The sequence below is a fragment of the Trachypithecus francoisi genome, unplaced genomic scaffold, assembly GCF_009764315.1.
Source record: "Trachypithecus francoisi isolate TF-2019V2 unplaced genomic scaffold, Tfra_2.0 Lachesis_group16, whole genome shotgun sequence".
NCBI lineage: Eukaryota > Metazoa > Chordata > Mammalia > Primates > Cercopithecidae > Trachypithecus > Trachypithecus francoisi.
In genome coordinates this window covers 13,685,953-13,709,843 of record NW_022681461.1, presented here as the reverse complement: position 1 = coordinate 13,709,843, position 23,891 = coordinate 13,685,953, and the positions used below count along the sequence as shown (strand labels likewise).

General features: G+C 45.4%; 1 protein-coding gene across 2 annotated transcripts in view; it reads right to left on the bottom strand.

Annotated features, from left to right (window-relative positions):
• Nucleotides 1–11,299, bottom strand: part of CUNH9orf64 (chromosome unknown C9orf64 homolog) — a 29,081-nt gene extending 17,782 nt beyond the window's left edge. For both annotated transcript variants that reach the window (XM_033236957.1, XM_033236956.1), the window contains exons 1-2: nucleotides 10,722–11,299; nucleotides 9,944–10,203 (exon numbers count right to left, since the gene is read on the bottom strand). In XM_033236957.1, the coding sequence (XP_033092848.1) occupies nucleotides 9,944–10,203; nucleotides 10,722–11,058 (597 nt within the window). In that variant the 5' untranslated portion in view covers nucleotides 11,059–11,299. The remainder of the gene's footprint in view (nucleotides 1–9,943; nucleotides 10,204–10,721) is intronic.
• Between the last annotated feature and the right edge of the window lie 12,592 nt (nucleotides 11,300–23,891).

Genomic DNA, 23,891 nt, shown 5'->3' with positions numbered 1-23,891 from the left:
GGCACACATCTATGGTCCCAGATACTCAGGAGGTAAGGCGGGAGAATCGCCTGAGCCTGGGAGGTCAAGGCTGCAGTGAACCGTGATCACACCACTGCACTCCAGTCTGGGTGACACAGGCAGACCCAGTCTCAAAAAAAACAAGAATTCATAGATCTTTTACAGGAAACAAAAGGATTTAATAAACATTAAATTTTTTATCACTCCAAACTCACTTCCCATTTTTAAAGGCACATCAAATACAATTTATGTAATCTTGATACTACTTAGTATTATCTTTCAATGGCAATACTTCATATACACATTCCTGCAATATAATCCAAGGGCTTATTATTTTAAATGTGTAGATAGCATTCCTTTTGAAAGTTTCTTAAATTAAAACACGTCTGTTTTTCTGATTGCAATATAATTGACATTAATTGTATAATATACAGCAAAGTATAGGCCAGGAGTGGTGGCTCATGCCTGTAATCCTAGCATTTTGGGAGGGAGACGCGGGAGGATCACGAGGTCAGGAGTTTGAGACCAGCCTGGCCAATATGGTAAAACCCCATCTCTACTAAAAATACAGAAATTAGCTGGGTGTGGTGGCGAGCACCTGTAGTCCCAGCTATTCAGGGGGCTGAGGCAGAAGAATTGCTTGAACTCGGGTGGCGAAGGGTGCAGTGAGTCGAGATCATACCACTGTACTCCAGCCTGGGCGATAGAGCAAGGCTCTGTCTCAAAAAAAAAGCAACATATAAAGAATAATCATCCATAAGCTCAGGTCTGAAGAAAACTACAACATTCATTTTTAACTATTTCCTTTCAGATAATATGATTAACTTATTTTATAAAGACATTAATTGATCAACAGCTAGAAAATGATAATATTTACCAACTTTGGAAATGGTCAAAGTTGATATGTAAGTCCAAATATGAAAATAAAATAGCCAATTATATTTATACATAGAAAAGACAAATTTAACCAAGCATTAGTGGGTTATAATTTAACTCAAAAATTCTAGTTAAGTGTGGTGACTTACACTTGTAATCCCATCAATTTGGGAGGCCGAAGCAGGAGGATTGTTTGAAGCCAGAAGTTCAAGACCAGCCTGGGCAACGATGAAACTCCATCTCTACAAAACATGGCGAAATCCTGTCTCTACAACCACCACACCTGGCTAATTTCTGTATTTTAGTAGAGACGGGCTTTCACCATGTTGGCCAGGCTGGTCTCAAACTCCTGACCTCAGGCAATCTGCCTGCCTTGGCCTCCCAAAGTGCTGGGATTACAGGTGTGAGCCACTATGCCCAGCCTACAAAAAATATATATATTTTTAATTAGCCAGGTGTGGTGGCACGTGCCTGCAGTCTCAGCTACTCACCAGGCTGAGGCAGGGGGATTGCTTGAGACTGGGAGGTAGAGGCTGCAGTGAGCTATGATCACATCACTGAACTCCAGCCTGGGCAACTGACTGAGGCACTATCTCAAAAAAAAAAAAAAAAACTCAAAAAAACTCTGTAAATCTACAAATGCAAATCAGCCTAAACTATGGAAAAACATAGATAATTACAACCAACTACTAGTCCTAATCCCAATAGTAATAACCTTAAATCATGTTTTATAAATGTTTATCAATATTACTAGCTCCCAAAATATATCTTGACCACCTTGGAGGAGAATATTTTAACTTGTAAATGACATAAACAAATAAATACGAGACTAAAAGTTTAAGGAAAGGCTCTATACAAAAATTCCTTAAGATGATACTACAGATTCTTCTATTTACTAACAAAACGCCAATGATATGCTATCATAACAAGAAATAACCTAATACTGCTTAACCTTAAGATATGCCTATTGTAACAGATCCAGACCTATTTTTTTTTTTTTTTTTTTTTTGAGACGGAGTCTGGCTCTGTTGCCCAGGCTGGAGCGCAGTGGCCGGATCTCAGCTCACTGCAAGCCCCGCCTCCCGGGTTCCCGCCATTCTCCTGCCTCAGCCTCCCGAGTAGCTGGGACTACAGGCGCCCGCCACCTCGCCCGGCTAGTTTTTTGTATTTTTTAGTAGAGATGGGGTTTCACCGTGTTAGCCAGGATGGTCTCGATCTCCTGACCTTGTGATCCGCCCATCTCGGCCTCCCAAAGTGCTGGGATTACAGGCTTGAGCCACCGTGCCCAGCCCAGACCTATTTTTATTATACTAAATAAATTAAAACTTCTAAAGCTACATTTAACAAAGTCAGAATTCGTTTTCCAGAGCAAATACAAATGTTCATTTTCTGACATGGCGTAATGTCTCTAAATTAAATTGAGGGGCTGAAGGAACAAATCACAATTTAAAACATTCCTACATTACGCTATCACCCTATATTCCTAAACCTATCTAAATATGACAACTTGGCAATTCTTCCTCTATATAAACTAGATTTATATATGGCAACCAGGTTTCTAGTTCAAGTCTAGTTTATAAAATAGCACAAGACATGGCTGGTCACAGTGGCTCATGCCTGTAATCCCAGCACTTTGGGAGGCCAAGACGGGAGGATCACCTGAGGTTGAGAGTACGAGACCAGCTGACCAACATGGAGAAACCCTGTCCCTACTTAAAAAAAAAATACAAAATTAGCCAGGCATGGTGGCACATGCCTGTAATCCCAGTCACTCGGGAGGCTGAGGCAGGAGAATCACTTGAATCTGGGACGCGGAGGCTGTGGTGAGCCGAGATCACGCCATTGCATTCCAGCCTGGGCAACAAGAGTGAAACTCCGTCTTGAGGAAAAAAAAACATAAAAAACAGCAAGACTTAAGACTTAATTTATAAAAATGTCTATCAAACACAATTACTACACTATAAAGTTTATTATAATAGAAGCCATTATCTGCTATTTTTAACAAGATTCATAGAGCAAAATGGAAAAAACTAGCAATCAAACTTACGTAACAACCCACAGGGAAAAAAACAAAAAATAAAAATAACAAAATCAGTGCTAGCATCTAAGAAAACATATAGCCGGGCGCGGTGGCTCAAGCCTGTAATCCCAGCACTTTGGGAGGCCGAGACGGGCGGATCACGAGGTCAGGAGATCGAGACCATCCTGGCTAACACGTGAAACCCCGTCTCTACTAAAAAAAAAAAAACCTAGCCGGGCGAGGTGGCGGGCGCCTGTAGTCCCAGCTACTCGGGAGGCTGAGGCAGGAGAATGGCGTAAACCCGGGAGGCGGAGCTTGCAGTGAGCTGAGATCGGCCACTGCACTCCAGCCTGGGCGACAGAGCGAGACTCCGTCTCAAAAAAAAAAAAAAAAGAAAACATATACATGATCACGTCACTGCTGTTTCCATGGTAGCAGACAGTATATATAAAGAATAGATTATAATAGATATAATAATATATTAAGATAAAAAAAGGACAAAAAGATTTAAGGGAGGAATCAAAAATAAATTCAAGTCATCTGTAAAACATTTTCCTTTTTTTTTTTTTTGGAGACGAAGTCTTGCTCTGTTGCCCAGGCTGGAGCGCAATGGTGCCATCTCGGCTCACTGCAACCTCCACCTCCCGGGTTCAAGCCATTCTCCTGCCTTAGCCCTCCTAAGTAGCTGAGATTACAGGCATGAGCCACCACACCTGGCTAATTTTTGTATTTTTAGTAGAGATGGGGTTTCACCATGTGTGTCAGGCTGATCTCGAACTCCTGACCTTGTGATTCACCCGCCTCGGCCTCCCAAAGTGCAGGGATTACAGGCATGAGCCACCGCGCCCGGTCATCTATAGAACATTTTCTGGGTAAGTTCATTATGGTTTTGGAAATCAAATGATTTTGTAATCAAATTCTGGATCTCTAAAATATTAACTGGTATCACTAAAAATACTAGTAAATCTCCAAATAACAATTGCTTACATGTTTCATGATATTGTTTTGTGATTTAAATATTTTTTAAATAGTACCTTTATAAAATAATTGTCAATAAAAAGCTCTATGACCATGAGTTAATTTTTTTCTTTTCGTTTTTTTTTTTTGAGACGGAGTCTCGCTCTGTCGCCCAGGCTGGAGTGCAGTGGTCGGATCTCAGCTCACTGCAAGCTCCGCCTCCCGGGTTTATGCCACTCTCCTGCCTCAGCCTCCCGAGTAGCTGGGACGACAGGCGCCCGCCACCTCGCCCGGCTAGTTTTTTGTATTTTTTAGTAGAGACGGGGTTTCACGGTGTTAGCCAGGATGGTCTTGATCTCCTCACCTCGTGATCCGCCCGTCTCGGCCTCCCAAAGTGCTGGGATTATAGGCTTGAGCCACCGCGCCTGGCAATTTTTTTCTTTTCTTTTCTTTTCTTTTTTTTTTTTTTTGGAGACAGGGCCTCACTGCCGCCCAGGTTGTGGATCAATTACGGCTCACTGCAGCCTTGACCTCCCCAGGCTCAAGCAATCCTCCCACCTCAGCCTCCTGAAGAGCTGGCACTATAGGTGTTCACCACCAAGGCCAGTTACTTTTTTTGTTATTTTGCAGAGATGAAGTTTCCCCATGTTGCCCAGGCTGGTCTTGAATTCCTGGGCTCAAGTGATCTACCCGCCTTGGCCTCCCAAGGTTCTAGGATTACAGGCAAGAGCCATCACACTGGGACATTTAAGTTTTTTGAAAAAATTCTTCCATAATTTTATCATGAATAAATAGAAAGTTCAAGGATTACCAATACTTAAGAACAACATAGGCCAAGTGCGGTGGCTCATGCCTGTAATCCCAGCACTTTGGGAGGCTGAGGTGGGCAGATCACCTGAGGTCAGGAGTTCAAGACCAGCCTGGCCAACATGGTGAAACCCTGCCTCTACAAAAATATAAAAATTGACCAGGCATGATGGCAAGGTGCCTGTAATCCCAGCTACTCGGGAGCTTAGGTGGGAGAACAGCTTCAACCCAGGAGGCGGAGGTTGCAATGAACTGAGATTGCGCCATTACATGCCAGCAAGACTCCATCTCAAAAAAAAAAACAAAAAACAAAAAACAAAAACAAAGGCCGGCGCGGTGGCTCACGCCTGTAATCCCAACACTTTGGGAGGTCAAGGTGGGTGGATCACCTGAGGTCAGGAGTTCGAGACCAGCCTGGCCAACATGGTGAAACCCCATCTCTACTAATATACAAAAATTAGCCTGGCATGGTGGTGTGTGCCTCTAATCCCAGCTAACTAAGGAGGCTGAGGCAGAAGAATTGTTAGAACCCAGGAGGCGGAGGTTGCTGTGAGCAGAGATCATGCCATTGCACTCCAGCCTGGGCGAAAGAGGAAGACTCTGTCTCAAAAAACAACAACAATACCACTAAAAATAAAAAATAAAATGTTATCTATTGAAATATCAAAAAGCTGTTTTTTATATTTATCAGTATGTCACAGTAACAATTTGTTAATTAGAACTTTTACAAAGTACTGCATTACTCTAAATCAGAGTAACTTGAAGAGCTTAAAAAATAGCTCTTCTTTCACCTATTCATCAGGATCTTTGAGGGTGGTGTTTTGGAAATATATCTGAATTTTAAGGCTCCTAAGTGATTCTGGGGCACAGCCAGGTTGGGAAATCACTGATCTAAATCTGTCTAAGTTAAAAATTGTTAACTTTATAATCTGTTCACGTCTAAAAATGAATGATAATCTCAGTAAATAGGTATACATTAAAATCACATGACTAGTTTGTGCAAATTGTTTATTTTTATTTATTTACTTTTTGGGGACAATAGAACTATCATAGCTCACTGCAGCCTCCACCTCCTGGGCTCAAGCAATCCTCCTGCCTCGGCCTCCTGAGTAGCTAGAACCACAGGCACGCAACCACGCCTGGCTAGTTTTTAAATTTTTTGTAGAAATGGAGTCTCACGTGTTGCCCAGGCTGGTCTTGAACTCCTGGGCTCAAGCAATCCACTTACCTCAGTCACCCAATGTGTTGGGATTATGGGCTTGAGCCACCATGGCTAGCCCATTTTGGGGATTTTTCTGTAAAACTGTATTTTAGAAACAAGTACTCATGAGAAATGGTTTCTGTACCAATTTTCATTTAAAAATGTATCAGATTGGGTTGGGCGCTGTGGCTCACGCCTGTAATCCCAGAACTTTGGGAGGCCAAGGCGGGTGGATCACAGGGTCAGGAGTTCAAGATCAGCTTGGCCAACATTGTGAAACCCCGTCTCTACTAAAAATACAAAAATTAGCCATGTATGGTAGTGGGTGCCTGGAATCCCAGCTACTCGGGAGGCTGAGGCAGAGAACTGCTTGAACTCGGGAGGTGGAGGTTGCAGTGAGCAGAGATGGTGCCACTGCACTCCAGCCTGGGTGACAGAGTAAGACTCCATCTTAAAAAAAAGTATCAGATTGGCTGGGCATGGTGGTTGAAGCCTGTAATTCCAGCACTTTGGGAAGCTGAAGCAGGCAGATCACTTGAGGTCAGGAGTTCAAGACCAGCCTGGCCAACATGGTGAAACCCTGTTTCTACCAAAAATACAAAATTAGCCAGGCACGGTGGTGGGTGCCTGTAATCCCAGCTACTTGGGAGACTGAAGCAGGAGAATCGTTTGAACCCAGGAGGTGGAGGTTGTAGTGAGCTAAGATACTGCCACTTTCTGGTACATTTTTAAAAAATTGAACTTTTCAGCAAAGCAAAACCAAAGCACTGTGCTATAAATGAAATGCAGTTCTTTATAGCAGTATGAGAACAGACTAATACAATTGTATTCTTTTGTTTTTTTCTCTTGAGATGGAGTCTTGCTCCTATCCTCCAGGCTGGAGTGCAGTGACTGGTATGATCTCAGCTCATTACAACCTCCAGCTCCTGGGTTCAAGCGATTCTCCTGCCTCAGCCCCCTGAGTAGCTGGGATTACAGGCACCCACCACTACACCCGGCTAATTTTTACATTTTTAGTAGAGATGGGGTTTCACCATGTTGGCCAGGCTGGTCTTGAACTCCTGACCTTGTGATCCACTCGCCTCGGTCCCCCAAAGTGCTGGAATTACAGACGTGAGCCACTATGCCTGGCCAATTTATTTTATTTTATTTTATTTTATTAATTATTTATTTATTTATTTTTGAGACGGAGTCTTGCTCTGTCGCCCGGGCTGGAGTTTTATTTATTTATTTATTTATTTATTTATTTATTTATTATTTATTTTTTTGAGACAGAGTCTTGCTCTGTCCCCCGGGCTGGAGTGCAGTGGCTGGATCTCTGCTCACTGCAAGCTCCGCCTCCCAGGTTCACGCCATTCTCCTGCCTCAGCCTCCGGAGTAGCTGGGACTACAGGCGCCCGCCACCTCGCCCGGCTAGTTTTTTGCATTTTTAGTAGAGATGGGGTTTCACCGTGTTAGCCAGGACGGTCTCGATCTCCTGACCTCGTGATCCGCCCGTCTCGGCCTCCCAAAGTGCTGGGATTACAGGCTTGAGCCACCGCACCCAGCCTATTTTATTTTTTTGAAATGGAGTCCAGCTCTGTCGCCCAGGCTGGAGTGTGGTGGCGTAATCTCGGCTCACTGCAACCTCCACCTCCCAGGTTCAAAAGATTCCAAAAGAATTTTACAAAAACAAAATCCAGGTGCAGCCTGTGAGGGTCCAACAAAATAATCATCATTTGTTCAAGTACACTGTTTATGAAAAAGAAAACATAAAATATATATACAGTATACTGAACTTTGCAAGAATACTTCTGTTTTTTGAGATAGAGTCTAATTCTGTCTCGCCCAGGATGGAGTGCAGTGGTGCAATCTGGGCTCACTGCAGCCTCCATCTCCTGGGTTCAAGCAATTCTCCTGCCTCAGCCTCCTAAGCAGCTGGGACTACAGGTGCATGCAACCACACCCAGCTAACTTTTGTATTTTTAGGAGAGATGGGGTTTCTCCATGTTGGCAGGCTGATCTTGAGCTCCTGACCTCAGGTGATCCACCCACCTCGGCCTCCCAAAGTGCTGGGATTACAGGTGTGAGCCACTGAGCCCAGCCAGAAATACTTTTTATTAGGGAGAGGTTAGTATACATTCTGATCTTCATCCAATAAAGTAACCTTCTTGAAGTACTAAAAATACCTAATTTTCCATAAGGAGAACATTACATGGAGGGTTCCATGATTTTTAGGTTTGAAACATTTTAAAAGAAAAAAAAAGGCCGGGCGCGGTGGCTCAAGCCTGTAATCCCAGCACTTTGGGAGGCCGAGACGGGCGGATCACGAGGTCAGGAGATCGAGACCATCCTGGTTAACACGGTGAAACCCCGTCTCTACTAAAAAATGCAAAAAACTAGCCGGGCAAGGTGGCGGACGCCTGTAGTCCCAGCTACTCCGGAGGCTGAGGCAGGAGAATGGCGGGAACCCGGGAGGTGGAGCTTGCAGTGAGCTTAGTTCCGGCCACTGCACTCCAGTCTGGGCGACAGAGCAAGACTCCGCCTCAAAAAAAAAAAAAAGAAAGAAAAAAAAGACAAAAGTAAAGAATGAAATACTGATCAGAAAATATAAGAAATGAGAAACCCTGTCTCTACTAAAAAGACAAAAAAAATTAGCCAGGCATGGTGGCATGCACCTGTAGTCCCAGCTATTTGGGAGGCACAGGCAGGAGAATAGCTTGAACTGGGAGGCAGAGGTTGCAGTGAGCTGAAATCATGCCACTGCACTCCAGCCTGGGAGTCAGAGCAAGACTCCATCTGAGGGGGGCGGGGAAAGGCCGGGCATGGTGGCTCACACCTGTAATCCCAGCACTTTGGGAGGCCAAGATGGGTGGATCACGAGGTCAGGAATTCAAGACCAGCCTGGTCAACATGGTGAAACCCCGTCTCTACTAAAAATACAAAAATTAGCCAGGTGCAGTGGCAGGCGTCTGTATTCCCAGCTACTTGGGAGACTGAGGCAGGTGAATCGCCTGAACCCGGGAGGCAGTTAGTTAGAAGTGAGCCGAGATCGTGCCACTGCATTCTAGCTTGGGTGACAGAGTAAGACTCCATCTCGGAAAAAAAAAAAAAAGAAAGAAATGACGCCAGACATGGTGGCTCATGCCTGTAATCACAATACTTTGGGAGGCTAAGGCGAGCGGATCACTTGAGGTCGGGAGTTTGAGACCAGCCTGGCCAACATAGTGAAACCCCATCTCTACTAAAAATACAAAAAATTAGCCGGGCATGGTGGCGCATCCGTGTAATCCCAGCTACTCGGGAGGCTGAGGCAGGAGAATCGCTTGAACCCGGGAGGCGGAGGTTGCAGTGAACCAAGATCACGCCATTGCACTCCAGCCTGGGCAACAAGAGCAAAACTCTGTCTCAAACAAACAAAAAGAAAACGTGGCCGGGCGCGGTGGCTCAAGCCTGTAATCCCAGCACTTTGGGAGGCCGAGACGGGCGGATCACAAGGTCAGGAGATCGAGACCATCCTGGCTAACATGCTGAAACCCCGTCTCTACTAAAAAATACAAAAAACTAGCTGGGCGAAGTGGCAGGCGCCTGTAGTCCCAGCTACTCGGGAGGCTGAGGCAGGAGAATGGCGTAAACCTGGGAGGCGGCGCTTGCAGTGAGCTGAGATCTGGCCACTGCACTCCAGCCTGGGCGACAGAGTGAGACTCCGTCTCAAAAAAAAAAAAAAAAGAAAACGTAAGAAATGACTTGGCGGCGAAACCCCGTCTCTACTAAAAAATACAAAAAACTAGCCGGGCGAGTTGGCGGGCGCCTGTAGTCCCAGCTACTTGGGAGGCTGAGGCAGGAGAATGGCGTAAACCCGGGAGGCGGAGCTTGCAGTGAGCTGAGATCCGGCCACTGCACTCCAGCCTGGGCTACAGAGCGAGACTCCGTCTCAAAAAAAAAAAAAAAAAAAAAAAAGAAATGACTTGGAAACACTACTTAATTTTGTTAGTTTCTTCCACAAGGAATTTAAGTTTTTATTCTCAAAATGAGTCCTGGAAGTAAAAGAGCTAACTCTGAGACGATTAAGTCTTCTTAAATCCCCAACAGAAGCAACTCACCTCAAACAGAGTCACATCTCTGTAAGAAGGAAAACTTTCAACCACCAGGTGCATTAACTTCTGCGCACTATTCTCACTTTCTCGGACGCAGTTGAGAAAAGAGCCTCCAAACTTCTCCAGCAGAATTTTCCCGGTTTCATTGAGAATCCGATGCCTCTCTTCTACTAAAGGCATGGAAACGTCTGTGTCAGAACGAAGTATACTCCGAACCTGATCCAGGGTCACTGTCGCGTAGTACGAAGCACTAGTTATTGGTATCCCTTTAGTGAAAAAAATAAAATTCAGAGGACCAATGTCATACTTTTATATTCATCAAACCCTTGCTTTTACAACATGGAATTAATATGAAATGAGTGTTACAGGAATGCACCAAAAGTCGATGAACAAAAAATCTAAAGCAAAACTCTCATTTTCTACTTGTTCATCTGTGCTTATTCACCCATTTCTAACTACTGCAATATTACATCAGATGTATTTTGAGTAAATGGCTTTATAACATCAGTTCTTTTGTTCTTCAGGTGTCATTCAAATGGCATTCTTTATAAAACTGACTTTTATGCTACTGTAACTTTTATGTTGCAATGATAAATATTAACATCATTTCCCACTAAAATACGCCCCTTTTCATACTTCTATTTTAAGTAGGACTTGCAACGAACTTCAGGTTCGCTTCCCATTATTCCATCTCCCAAACCGCTCCGTGGAACCCCGCTACACGCTCCCCAAGTAAATGGAAACCTCAAAGGCTATTAGGTCCGACAGCGAGTATGGCACCAACCTTCGTCGAGGGCTCTGTTGACGGCGGCGCACAGGGACCAGTACCCACTGTACGTTCTCCCACTGTACCTCACCACACACTTGTGCTCGTCCTGCTCCGACCAAAAGGAGAAGTTGAGCGTGTCTGTCACGAACACCCAGTTGACCGCGGCCTCGTCGGCCGCCTTGGGGTTCAGTTCATGAAGGGCTTTCCACCCCTCCACGCGCAGCTCTGGCCCCGCCGCCTTGGCCAGCAGCAGCTCTGCCACCCTCCGTACGCCTCCGCTGTCAATAAACACATCCCGACTGTTTTCTGCGATGAATTTAGAGGATTCCCTGGGATTTAGGAGCCCGTCCATTCTGCCCTTCGGGACCGGGCGGGCCAAACTCTTTTCCCGCCCTAGGCGGGTCAAGGTCCACTATACGCCTTGCGCTACACGAACCGCGGGATCACAGGGCCTAAACAAGGTCCCGCCCTGCTAGGGAGTGGCACTAAGAACTTAGTGCAGCCAAGGTAAAGTTCTCTCCCGCGGCGCTGCCCCGATTAGGAAACGAGAGACCGCGGGGCAGCTCGCTGTGCCAAGGCCGCAAGCACTTCCGGGAAAGCTGTCCCGTTCACGCCCTCTCGGGCGCGCTCCCAGGCTTCGCTTCCGGTTCCGAAGGTCTGGAAACTGCCAAGGTCTGGCGTTCACCGGCAGTGAGTTGCCCACCGTGTTAGGTTGGCTTTGCCATGTTGTGCCTTTTCCTACCTTGCGTCGAACAGGAGGGACTCCAAGAGGGCGACTCTCCGCCGTGGCGTGGATCGCAATGCCCCTACCCGGCTCCCGCCCCTCTCCTTTCCCGCAGCCTGGGCAAGACACCCTTGGCAACGCCCCGCATCCGGGCTCCTTGGCCTGGAGGAGAATTATGGCCGTAGTTATGGTTGCTGAGGACTGAGCCACCCCAGACTGCGACATGGGGCGGCGGTGCCTCCTTCCCCAAGCCCCAGGGAGTCGGTTTTTTTTTTTTTTTTTTTTTTTTAAGTGAATTCCTGGCGCATTTGGCTGAACGCACGTTAAGATTAGTTGGAAGGTTTGGAGAAATGGATGAGGAAACAAATGTATTAAATTGCTAAATTAACCTTGTGTGCCTGGCAGTGTACTCAAGTACTAAATCTCACCTAGGCTGGGTCATGACAAAAGCGGCAATTGTGATCCCGCTTTTGCAAGTGAAGCTGAATGGTTCCTTGATTAGCCCCCATCACAGCAATGGTTTGGGGCAGGTTTTAAACCTTTGATAACTGAGCCCCCTAAATCGAGGGCACTTTATGAGCCAATCACCAGTGCCAGTTTCTGGTCAAATAGTGACTGTATCAGTGGCCCTACTGAGAAGACATTAAAAAATAGGAAATAAGTGTCTCACAACTGCAAAGTTATACGAGTACGTTATATTAGGAGAGAGGTGTAGAAGCCAGTTTAGTCATGATCCAAATTTGCCTGGTGATGAAGTTTTAGTATAAAGGTATGCATTTTTATTTCCTTTTGGAGACTTAAATCTCCATGTATAACAAAACGTTCACACCTTTGAAAATCGCCTATTAAAAATAATCATCAGTACTCATCTCTAGTCACGGACAGGAAAATCTCTTCCTTGGCATTTTTGGAGGATTTGGAACTTTTATATTTGTTTGTTTGTTTGTTTGAGACAGAGTCTCGCCCTGTTTCCCAGGCTGGAGTGCAATGGCATGATCTCAGCTCACTGCAACCTCCACCTCCCAGGTTCAATTGATTCTCCTGCCTCAGCCTCCCAAGTAGCTGGGATTATAGGCGTCCCCCACCACACCTGACTCATTTTTGTATTTTTGGTAGACATGGGGTTTCCCCCATGTTGGCCAGGCTGGTCTCCAACTCCTGACCTCAGATGATCTGCCCTCCTGGGCCTGCCGAATGGAGCTTTTTTTTTTTTTTTTTTTTTTTTTTTTTTTTTTTTTTGTTGAGACGGAGTCTCGCTGTGTCGCCCAGGCTGGAGTGCAGTGGCCGGATCTCAGCTCACTGCAAGCTCCGCCTCCCGGTTTACGCCATTCTCTCGCCTCAGCCTCCCGAGTAGCTGGGACTACAGGCGCCCGCCATCTCGCCCGGCTAATTTTTGTATTTTTTTTTTTTTAGTAGAGACGGGGTTTCACCGTGTTAGCCAGGATGGTCTCGATCTCCTGACCTCGTGATCCGCCCGTCTCGGCCTCCCAAAGTGCTGGGATTACAGGCTTGAGCCACCGCGCCCGGCCGCTTTTTTTTTTTTGAGACGGAGTCTTGCTCTGTCGCCCAGACTGGAGTGCAGTGGCACAATCTCAGCTCACTGCAATCTCTGCCTCCTGGGTTCAAGCAATTCTCCTGCCTCAGCCTCCCAAGTAGCTGGGATTACAGGCGCCCGCCACCACGCCCGGCTAATTTTTGTATTTTTAGTAGGACAGGGTTTCACCATGTTGGCCGGGCTGGTCTCGAACTCCTGATCTCAGGTGATCCGCCCATCTTGGCATCCCAAATGCTGGGATTACAGGCGTGAGCCACTGCACCTGGCCCCAGATGGAGCTTTTAAATTTGACAGCTGTTACCCTAGAAAAGCAGATCTTCATCCTTCCAGTTTCTTCATTTTGGTAAGAAAAAAGAACTTTAAGGACTCCACTATGATATGTTTTCCAGAAAAAGTCACTAGTACATTAATACAGTTGTTAAGGAAATGTAAGTCTGTTGGCTTGGGATTTTTCCTTTCTACCACAGCACCTAAGTCTTGGGAGACAAATTGATTTAGCAAGGAAATCTAGCAATCTGCAAAAGAATCCAGAAGGGTAAATAACTTAGACCCTTTTCTTTCTTTTTTTTTTTTTTTTTTTGAGGCGGAGTCTCGCTCTGTCTCCCGGACTGGAGTGCAGTGGCCGGATCTCAGCTCACTGCAAGCTCCGCCTCCCGGGTTTACGCCATTCTCCTGCCTCAGCCTCCCGAGTAGCTGGGACTACAGGCGCCTGCCACCTCGTCCAGCTAGTTTTTGTATTTTTAGTAGAGACGGGGTTTCACCGTGTTAGCCAGGATGGTCTCGATCTCCTGACCTCGTGATCCGCCCGTCTCGGCCTCCCAAAGTGCTGGGATTACAGGCTTGAGCCACCGCGCCGGGCCAGACCCTTTTCTTTCACTGGGGTTTATTGATAGAAAAAAGTCAAACGCTGGCCAGGTGTGGTGACTCACGCCTGTAATTCCACCTCTTTGGGAGGCCAAGGCGGGCGGATCACTTGAGTGCAGGAGTTCAAGGCCAGCCTGAGCAACATGGGAAAACCTTGTCTCTAACAAAAACACAAAAAATTAGATGGGTGTGGTGGCATGCGCCAGTAGTTCCAGCTTCTAGGGAGACTGAGGCGGGAGGATCATCAGAGCCCAGGTGGCAGAGAGATTCCAGTGAGCTGAGATCGTGCCACTATACTCCAGCCTGTGAGAAAAAGTGAGATGCCTGTTCCCCCTCCCACCCAAAAAGTCAAATTCCTACCTATGTTCAAGGTATTTAAACACTAAAAGTAGTACACAAGAATAAAACATGCTTCCTTCACTCAACGTTGAGATAAATCAAAACTGTGTGTGTCTGGGATTTTTGTTTTTGTTTTTTTAAGTGTGTCTACAAGATTCTGAGAATACAAAAAGTGAGTTGGGCTGGCCGTAGTGACTCAGGCCTGTAATCCCAGCACTTTGGCAGGCCGAGGATCACTTGAGCCCAGGAGTCGAGACCAGCCTGGGCAACATGGCAAACCCTATATCTACAAAAAAAAAAAGAGAGAGAGAAAATTAGCCAGGTGGCTGGAGCCTGTAGTCCTAGCTACTCCCAGAGGCTGAGGTGGGAGGATCCCTTGAGCCTGAGAGGTGGAGGTTGCAGTGAGCTGAAATCGCACCACCGCACTCCAGCCTGGGCAACGCACTGTCACAAAAAAAAAAAAAAAGTGAGTTATTCTATTCACCTACTTAACATGGTTTTCCTGCTTTTTCCTTCCCAACAGATACTGTGATACTGTTTAGGAATCACTCTCTCAACCATGGTCCCTTGTAGCTTAGTTTAGCATTCTCTGACTCAGTGGTAGTCTGGACTGGTAATATCACCCTCTTGCCAGCAACTGGATTAGGTTTATGCATAGTTCCCAGTTCACCTCAGTGAGTTGTAAGATTTGCAGAATGCTTGCAGAAAAGCTTTTCCTCACTCTTCCAAGAGAACTTCCAGCAGTGATTCAGGCTTCCTCTGGACCTGAGTGAACTTGGATGTAAGGTCTGCAATTGCTGCAGTCCTTTTGATGGCAACCTGAGTTTGTTTTTGTTTTGTTTTGGTTTGGTTTGGTTTTTTTTTTTTTTTTTTGAGGCGGAGTCTCGCTCTGTTGCCTAGGCTGGGGTGCAATGGCGCGATCTCCACTCACTGCAACCCCTGCCTCCTGTGTTTACGCCATTCTCCTGCCTCAGTCTCCTGAGTAGCTGGGATTACAGGCGCCCACCACCACACCTGGCTAATTTTCTGTATTTTTTTAAGTAGAGATGGGGGTTTCACTGTGTTAGCCAGGATGGTCTCTGTCTCCTGACCTCGTGATCCACCCGCCTCAGCCTCCTGGCAACCTGAGTTTGAAGTCAACACATGGGGAAGGGCAAGGCCAAAAAAACCAGAAATAAATGGACTTCAGTAATGGGATTACATCAATTTTTCAATCTGTCCTACTTTTGGATTTTTTGTTTTGTTTTGTTTTTTTGAGATGGAGTCTCGCTCTGTCACCAGACTGGAGTGCAGTGGTGGGATCTGGGCTCACTGCAACATCCGCCTCCCGGGTTCAAGCAATTCTCCTGCCTCAGCCTCCCAAGTAGCTGGGACTACAGGTGCGTGCCACCATGCCCAGCTGCTAATTTTTATATTTTTAGTAGAGACGGGATTTCACCCTGTTGGCCAGGATGGTCTTGATCTCTTGACCTCGTGATCTGCCCGCCTTGACCTCCCAAAGTGCTGGGATTACAGGCGTGAGCCACCGTGCCCAGCCCCCCAGTTACTTTTGAATCTTTAGTTGTGTAAGTTAATAAACTTCCTTCTAAGGCCAGGCACGGTAGCTCACACCTGTAATCCCAGCACTTTGGGAGGCCAAGGCAGGCAGATCACCTGAGGTCAGGAGTTTGAGAGCAGCCTGGCCTACGTGGTAAAACCCTGTCTCTACTAAAAATACATTAAAAAGTTAGCCAGGTGTGGTGGTGTGCACCTGTAATCCCAGCTAATCGTGAGGCTGATGCAGGAGAATCGCTTGAACCAGGAGGTGGAGGTTGCAGTGAACCAAGATCATGCCATTGCACTCCAGCCTGGGCAACAAGAGTGAGACTCCGTCTCAAAAAAATAGATAAATAAAATAAATAAATAAACACACTTCCTTCTAGTTTAAAGTAGTTTTAAGTTGGGTTTTCTGTGATTTCATATGAAAGTAATCTTACACAATCTTATACAGGGAGCAAAGACAGACATGGTATCTGACATCTTATGATCGGGTGGGTAAGGTAAACAATCAAGTATCTAGGTAGGACTGTACTTGAAGCAACACAAAGCCAGAATATAATGACTAAACAAAAAAGTGATTGTTTTTCTCACAATAAGAAGTCGAGAGGTAGGTACCACAGGGCTGGTGAGAATGTCAGCAAAGATCTAGGCTCTTCACTTTCCTGCCTTACCATCCCTATCATGTGGCTTTTGTCTTATGGTTGTGAAATGGCTATATGCTTAAGAAAGTGAAAGCAGCAAAGGGCCAGAGCAACATGTCAGCTGAGTATGTTTCTTTTGAAAATCTTTGGCATAAGCTCTACCCCGTAGGCATAGGCTTTATTTATTTGAAACAGGGTCTCACTCTGTCACACAGACTGGAGTGCAGTGGTGCTCCAGTCTAGCTCACTGCAGTCATAGCTCACTGCAGCCTTGACCTCCCCAGCTCAAGTGATCCTCCTGAGTAGCTGGGACTACAGGCATGTACCACTGCACCTGGCTAATTTTTAACTTTTTTGTAGAGATGGGGTCGTCTGCTGTGTTGCCCAGGTTGGTTTTGAACTCCTGGGCTCAAGCAGTCCGCCTGCCTTGTCCTCACAAAGTGCCGGGATTACAGGCGTGAGCTACTATGCCCTGCAGGGATAGGCTTTTGAAGAGATAGTGATGACCTCTAAATAACCTCTAAGCTTGCACTTTAAAGGTTAACAAAGGAGGAAGACATGATCAATGATGTGTCCATATAATTTTTCCCCCCTTGAACAGTATCCAAGTTAGATTATTCCAGTCATCAAGAGAGTCATCATTTTTGATTAGCTAAATTACATGTCAAGCTCTTGGGAATGATTATTGCTATATCTTTTATTTTCTATGATTTTCTATGACTATATAGCATTAAAGAAATGGAGGGTTGACCAGGTGTGGTGGCTCTTGCCTGTAATCCCAGCACTTTTGGGAGGCCGAAGCGGGCTGATCACTTGAGCTCAGGAGTTTGAGACCAACCTCGACAACATGGTGAGACCCCGTCTCTACAAGAAATAATTTTAAAAAAAATTATCTAGGTGTGGTGCCATGTGCCTGTAGTCTCAGCTTCTTAGGCATCTGAGGCAAGAGGATCGCTTGAGCCCAAGAGGTCGAGGCTGCGGTGAGCTGTGTTCGTGCCACTGCACGCCAGTCTGAGCAACAAAGGAAGTTGTAAAAGTTGCCTAGAGCAATGGATGGACAATAGACATCGCTAGTGGGGAGGACATAGTTTCTCATTTCTGCTGAAAGAGTTATGCATAGAAGTGAAATGGATCTTGTGGAGGTTAAGACACCTCTTATTTTCCCTTCTCCTTGTATGTACAAAATGACAGACTGAATCCCCAAGAAGCCATAGCAGAAAGAGATATGGCTCACTACAGTGTAATTTTTCTGTTCCTTTTCTTCTTGATTTATCCATATTTAACATTTAACATTGAGCACTTCCTTGAAATTCTCCCTTGGCTTGCAGGGCATTTATATTATCCTAGTTCTCTTAGTGTCATTGAAAGCTCTTCCTACTCTCTCCTTACTGAGTTTGGAATGTTTCATATTTATAGGATATGACTTAGGGATAGAATGGAATCTTTCTGTGAAAACCATGCCTATTAAATACTTCAATTTCTGATTTAAAATATTAAATTATAACAGAATAAATCTATTATTTCCCATTATATATCATTAACATTATTACTACAGTTCAAAACCAGTTAGAGTTTTTTGAACCATATTTTGCTTTTTTTTTTGAGACAGAGGCTCACTCTGTCGCCCAGGTTGGAGTGCAGTGGCGTGATCTCAGCTCACTGCAACCTCCACCTCCCAGGTTCAAGCAATTCTCCTGCCTCAGCCTCCTGAGTAGCTTGGGATTACACACGTGCACCACCACACCCAGCTAATTTTTGTATTTTTAGTAGAGACGGGGTTTCACCATGTTGGTCAGGCTGGTCTCGAACTCCTGACCTCATGATCCGCCCAACTTGGCCTCCCAAAGTGCTGGTATTACAGACGTGAGCCACTGTGCCTGGCCCATATTTTGCTTTTAATTCGTGAAGTTAATATTTCCTACTTAGGAGGAAGAGCTAAGTATTATTTAAAAACAGTACAAAAATAAACAGGTACAATGGATTATTTAACTTGGATTCCCTTGAAAACAGAAGCTGGGGCAGGGGTTAAGTGCTGATATTTAATCTATGAGGTGCAATATTTTGGTGTGGACACTGAGGGGGACACTGTATTGTCCTGCCACTGCTTCATGGTGAGCTCAGAGAGACACAGCTAGTCACTTAGTAGGAGTGCTGTCACTAGGGAAGTCTCTCGACAAACTATATGGGGAAATTGCCTCAGGGCAGTTTTTGGGAGGAAGGAAGGAGAACAAATTCCCCTTGGTTAGAGTTTGCCCCATAGGGAGTTATCTCCTCCATAATTCCAGGCTGCATCATCCAGCTCCTTTGGTGGCTACTCAGGAAGTCATGTCCCTGTGAGGTGTGGCATTTTATCCAAGTCTGAAAGTGAAGGAAAAGCCAGAAATCCTAGGTATGGGCTGGGAATGGTGGCTCACACCTGTAATCCCAGCATTATGCGAGGCCAAGGTTGGCAAATCGCCTTGAGTCCATCAGTTCAACACCAGCCCTGGGCAACGTGGTGAAACCCCATCTCTACAAAAAATTTTAAGAAGTTAGCTGGGCATGGTGGCATGTGCCTCTAGTCCCTGCTACTCAGGAGGCTGAGGCAGGAGGATGGCCTGAGCCTGGGAGGTGAAGGTTGCAGTGAGCAGAGATCCCGCCACTGTACTTCAGCCTGGGCAACAAAGAGATCCTATCTCAAAAAAAAAAAAAAAAAAAAAAGACCCAGGTTTGTTACTCATTGTCCTGCCTGTTCAACCTTGAGGCACTTTCTAGGTAATGACTGATCAGCCCCAGACTTGGCATAACTATGATCTAGTGAAACTGGCTGGCAGCAGTGGTAGCTGAGGTGGAGTAAGAGCTGTCATCCATATTTTGTTGCTGTCCTCCCTGAAATTAGCAGTGCTGCCTGTATAAGATAAACCTGTGATTGGAGGGCTGCATGTAACAGCAACTGAATGGCTAAGCAAAATTAAAAAAAAAAAATTTTAAGGCCGGGTGCGGTGGCTCACGCCTATCATCTCAGCACTTTGGGAGGCCGAGGTGGGCAGATCACGAGGTCAAGGAGATGTGAGACCATCCTGGCTAACATGGTGAAACCCTGTCTCTACTAAAAATACAAAAAATTAGCCAGGCATAGTGGCACATGCCTGTAGTCCCAGCTACTCAGGAGGCTGAGGCAGGAGAATTGCTTGAACCTGGGAGGTGGAGGTTGCAGTGAGCTGAGATCGCGCCACTGTACTCCAGCCTGGGTGACAGAGCAAGACTCTTGTCTCAAAAAAAAAAAAAAAAAAAAAAATTGGCAAATAAAATTATATGTACTTATGTACAACATGATGTTTTGAAGTATATTTGTGTTGTGGAATGTTTAAATCTAGCTAATTAGTAAATATATTACCTCACAGTTATTATTTTTGTGGTGAGAGGAATGTTTTGAAAGGTTATGAGAAAGCTCACACAGTGGAAGAGAAGCCTGGGTAACCAGACTCATAAACAGAAAACAGGCAGCTTTAGAGTATTGAGAGCAGAAACTGCCCAAAATTCTCTTCTAATTAGTGCTATTTAAAAAATGAACTATAGGCTGGGCATGGTGGCTCATGCTTATAATCCTGGCACTTTGGGAGGCCAAGGCAGGCAGATTACCTGAGCTTAGGAGTTCAAGGTCAGCCTGTGATGGGTGTGGTGGCTCACGCTTGTAAGTCCAGCACTTTGGGAGGCCCAGGCAGGCAGATCACCTGAGAGGTTAGGAGTTCAAGACCAGCCTGGCCAACATGGTGAAACCCCGTCTCTACTAAAAATACAAAAATTAGCCGGACGTGGTGGCGCCCACCTGTAATCCTAGCTACTTGGGAGGCTGAGGCAGGAGAATTGCTTGAATCCGGGAGGTGGAGGTTGCGGTGAGCTGAGATCGCACCATTGCACTCCAGCCTGGGCAACAAGAGCGAAACTCCATCTGAAAAACAAAAACAAAAACAAAAGACCAGTCTGGCCAACGTGGTGAAACCGTGCCTCTACCAAAAACAAACAAACAAACAAACAAAAAAGCTGGGCGCTGTGGCTCATGCCTGTAATCCCAGCACTTTGGGAGGCCGAGGGGGGCGGATCACAAGGTCTGGAGACCGAGACCATCCTGGCTAACATGGTGAAACCCTGTCTCCACTAAATATAGAAAAAACTTAGCCAGGCACGGTGGTGGGTTGAGAACCCGGAGGCGGAGCTTGCAGTGAGCCGAGATCACACCACTGCACTCCAGCCTGGGTGACTGAGCGAGGCTCTGTCTCCAACAACAACAAAAATTAGCTGGGTGTGGCGGCGCTCGCCTGTAGTTCCTGTAGTCCCAGCTACTCAGGAGGCTGAGGCAGGCGAATCGCTTGAACCCAGCGGGCAGAGGTTGCAGTGAGCCGAGATTGCACCACTGTACTCCAGCCTGGGTGACAGTGAAAGACTCTGTCTCAAAAAACAAAAAACCCAAAAAAACCTATAAGCATTACAGGTTGCTTGCATCATTCTCCTCAAGATTGAAAATCCCAGGAGGGAGTCTGGTTGGCCAAGCCTAAATCAAATGCCCACCCTCCGGGGTAACAAAAGAACCTGTAAGGACCAGGATTTCTTTCTCATCAAGCCTATGTACAATGGAGAGAGAAAAACTCCACAAGGAAAACTTTCAATTAGAAAGGGGAAACTGATGTGGTATTAACAAGATGTCCATTATAATTCACCCTTTAGCTGTTCAGCATTCAAGAAGTTTTTCTCATGTACTTCCAGAAATAATAATATAATACAGTTAATCTTCATACGTTTCTCACCCCCTCTTCTGAGGGAGACAACCCAGTCTCTTTATTTGCTGCATCACAATCTAAGTCCAGGATATGTGAGTGATGGACATTTCTGCTTTAGCTTCAGCTTAACTGTTAGATCAAGTCCTAGAAGCTGAGCCTCAGTCAGAGATTTTTGTGCAGTTGATTCACTTGGAGAATGCTCTCAGGTGAAGCAGAATGAGGAAAGGAGCACAGGGCAGGGAAAATTGGTCAAACCATGAGGCAGTCTCAGCAGTGTCAGCCTGATACCATGAGTTCCGGAATCTGAACTATACACAGAATTGGTACCAGTTTGAGGCACAAAGTATGAATAAATGATCTGAAGGCCCATCCCAAGAGAGACCACCTCCACCTAGAATTTATGGTTTGATAGCATTAGTCTTAACTCTCCTGTTTCTTGGGAATTTCAGGGTCTGTCAATTCCTAGATATGCCTTCTTTGACTGAGTTTTCTCATTAATTCCCATTCCCACTGATAGCAGAAAAAACTGGTTTTCCTTTTTTTTGAGACCAAGTTTTGCTCTTGTTGCCCAGGCTGGAGTACAGTGGCGCGATCTCAGCTCACTGCAACCTCCGCCTCCCAGGTTCAAGTGATTCTCTTGTCTCAGCCTCCTGAGTAGCTGGGATTACAGGCGTGTGCCACCATGTACAGCTAATTTTTTTAGTTTTAGTAGAGACGGGGTTTCACGTTATTGGCCAGGCTGGTCTCGAAGTTCTAACCTCATGATCCGCCTATCTAGGCTTCCCAAAGTGCTGGGATTACAGACGTTGTGCCACTGGTCTTCCAGTTGTAAAGTCTCACTTATGGGAAATAGTTAAAGGTCAACCCCTTTTTAGGGCCATTTGTTTTCTCTCCAAGGTCTTTCTTTGCCTCCACTTCTGGGTACAAAGGGAGGTTTAGATGTTATTTTGATTTAGGGTACAGGTGTTTTTCCTGAGAGAAACAGGTCTTTGTCAGCAGTCTCTGATCTCTAGTTGAGATATAGTCTGTCAGGTATCTGAATTTTGGCTTCTGCCCTCACCAAAGCTACTACTGAATGACCAAACCTAGTGTAAATGGCACTCAATTCAGTGGTCTATCCTTGACTATCTGGCCTTGGCTCTCACTGGTACTGCAAATCTTTTGCTATTCTGCCATCTCCATCCAGCCACTAGCTGGTCTCTATCTTAGAGCTGCTGCTATGCAGTAACCATATCCCTCACCATAATGACCCCATCACAAGCCCCAATGGCTCTCAAGTGATGTCCCTCTTATGACACCTGGGAATCAAAGAAAACTCTGTGGATTTTTGCGTCTGTAATCTCAGATCATCTCTGTGCAAAACATTGTGTATCTGTCTTCTGTGCTTTCTATCCCATGTGGTCATAAAACACTTTGCAGGGTTTCAAATTAGAAGCGACGCTAGTGCCTTGTTTTTGTGCTTTTGCCATCCTTTTCAACCCATCTGGAGCATCTGCTCTCTCATTAATCATCTCCCACTGGTCTTGCCCCAGGCTGAACTATAGGAAGGTCACTGGGGACGGCCTGAGCCAGGAGCCAAGATAGCACCACTGCACTCTAGCCTGGGTGACACAGCCAGACCATCTTAAAAAAAAAAAAAAAAAAAGTACTTCTCCCTTTTTTGGTTCCCTTTAACATACTTACTGGACTGAGACAGGGTCTGTCACCCAGGCTGTAGTGCAGTAGCGCCATCAAGGCTAACTGCAGCCTCCACTTCCCAGGCTCAGGCGATACTCCCACCTCAAGCCTCCTAACTGGGACTACAGGTGTGCGCCACCATGCTTGGCTAATTTTCTGCAGCAATGGGGTTTCACCATGTTGCCCAGGCTGTCTCAAACTCTCGGGCTCAAGCCATCTGTCCACCTTGGCCCCCAAAATGTTGAGGTTACAAGTATGAGCCACTGCATGGAGCTGATTAAACTTACTTCGAATCACAGCAATCTGAAGCAATTCATTACCTAATTCACATGGAAAAACAAAAAAACTTAAAACCAATGAAAGGGTTTTTAAAAACTTTGCTGTTTGGTTTCTTGATTTTCTTTGCTATCTGAATGGTATCAGTGATCAGATTTAGTATTTTACATTATATTGCCTTGGTACAATAGAACATAATTAAAAGCAAACAAAATTTGAATTCATTAATAGTAGAGAAAGGTTTTAAATTATTGAGATAACTAGTGCAACTTGGTTTCCATCTGTTGGCATTTTGGTAATTAACTTTCAAAAATTATGCTAAATTTTTGAAACTAAGTCGGCGTTATGTACCAGTACTTCTTACAAAATTGGCTCAATATTCCATTTAATTAAAGAGCTTATATTATGTTCACTTTTCCCACCCTTTGTGAAAATTCTCCCAACCTGTCCCAGTTCTCACCCAAATTTTAAATACCATTTACCAATCAACAGTAGTGGCCTTGCAAAACACTCCTCTTCCTCCCAAAGCTATGTATCTAAGATATCAACGCCAGATAATCAATCCATTAAGTGTTCAGTAGAATATGTTTAAGGTCCGAAATTATTGTAAAACGCAAAAGTGAAAACATTTTCAGCTAATAGTCCATGTGTTACATAACTCATTTACAGATACCAGATAAAAGCTTTGAAAGCCAGTGTTCTCTCCAAGGATGCTTTCCTCCAGTAGGAGTAACAATTTGACTAAAATGTCCTTATAAATTTTTCTTTAGGGGTAAGGGCTCATTTCACCCTAAGCAACCCCAACTCACCCAC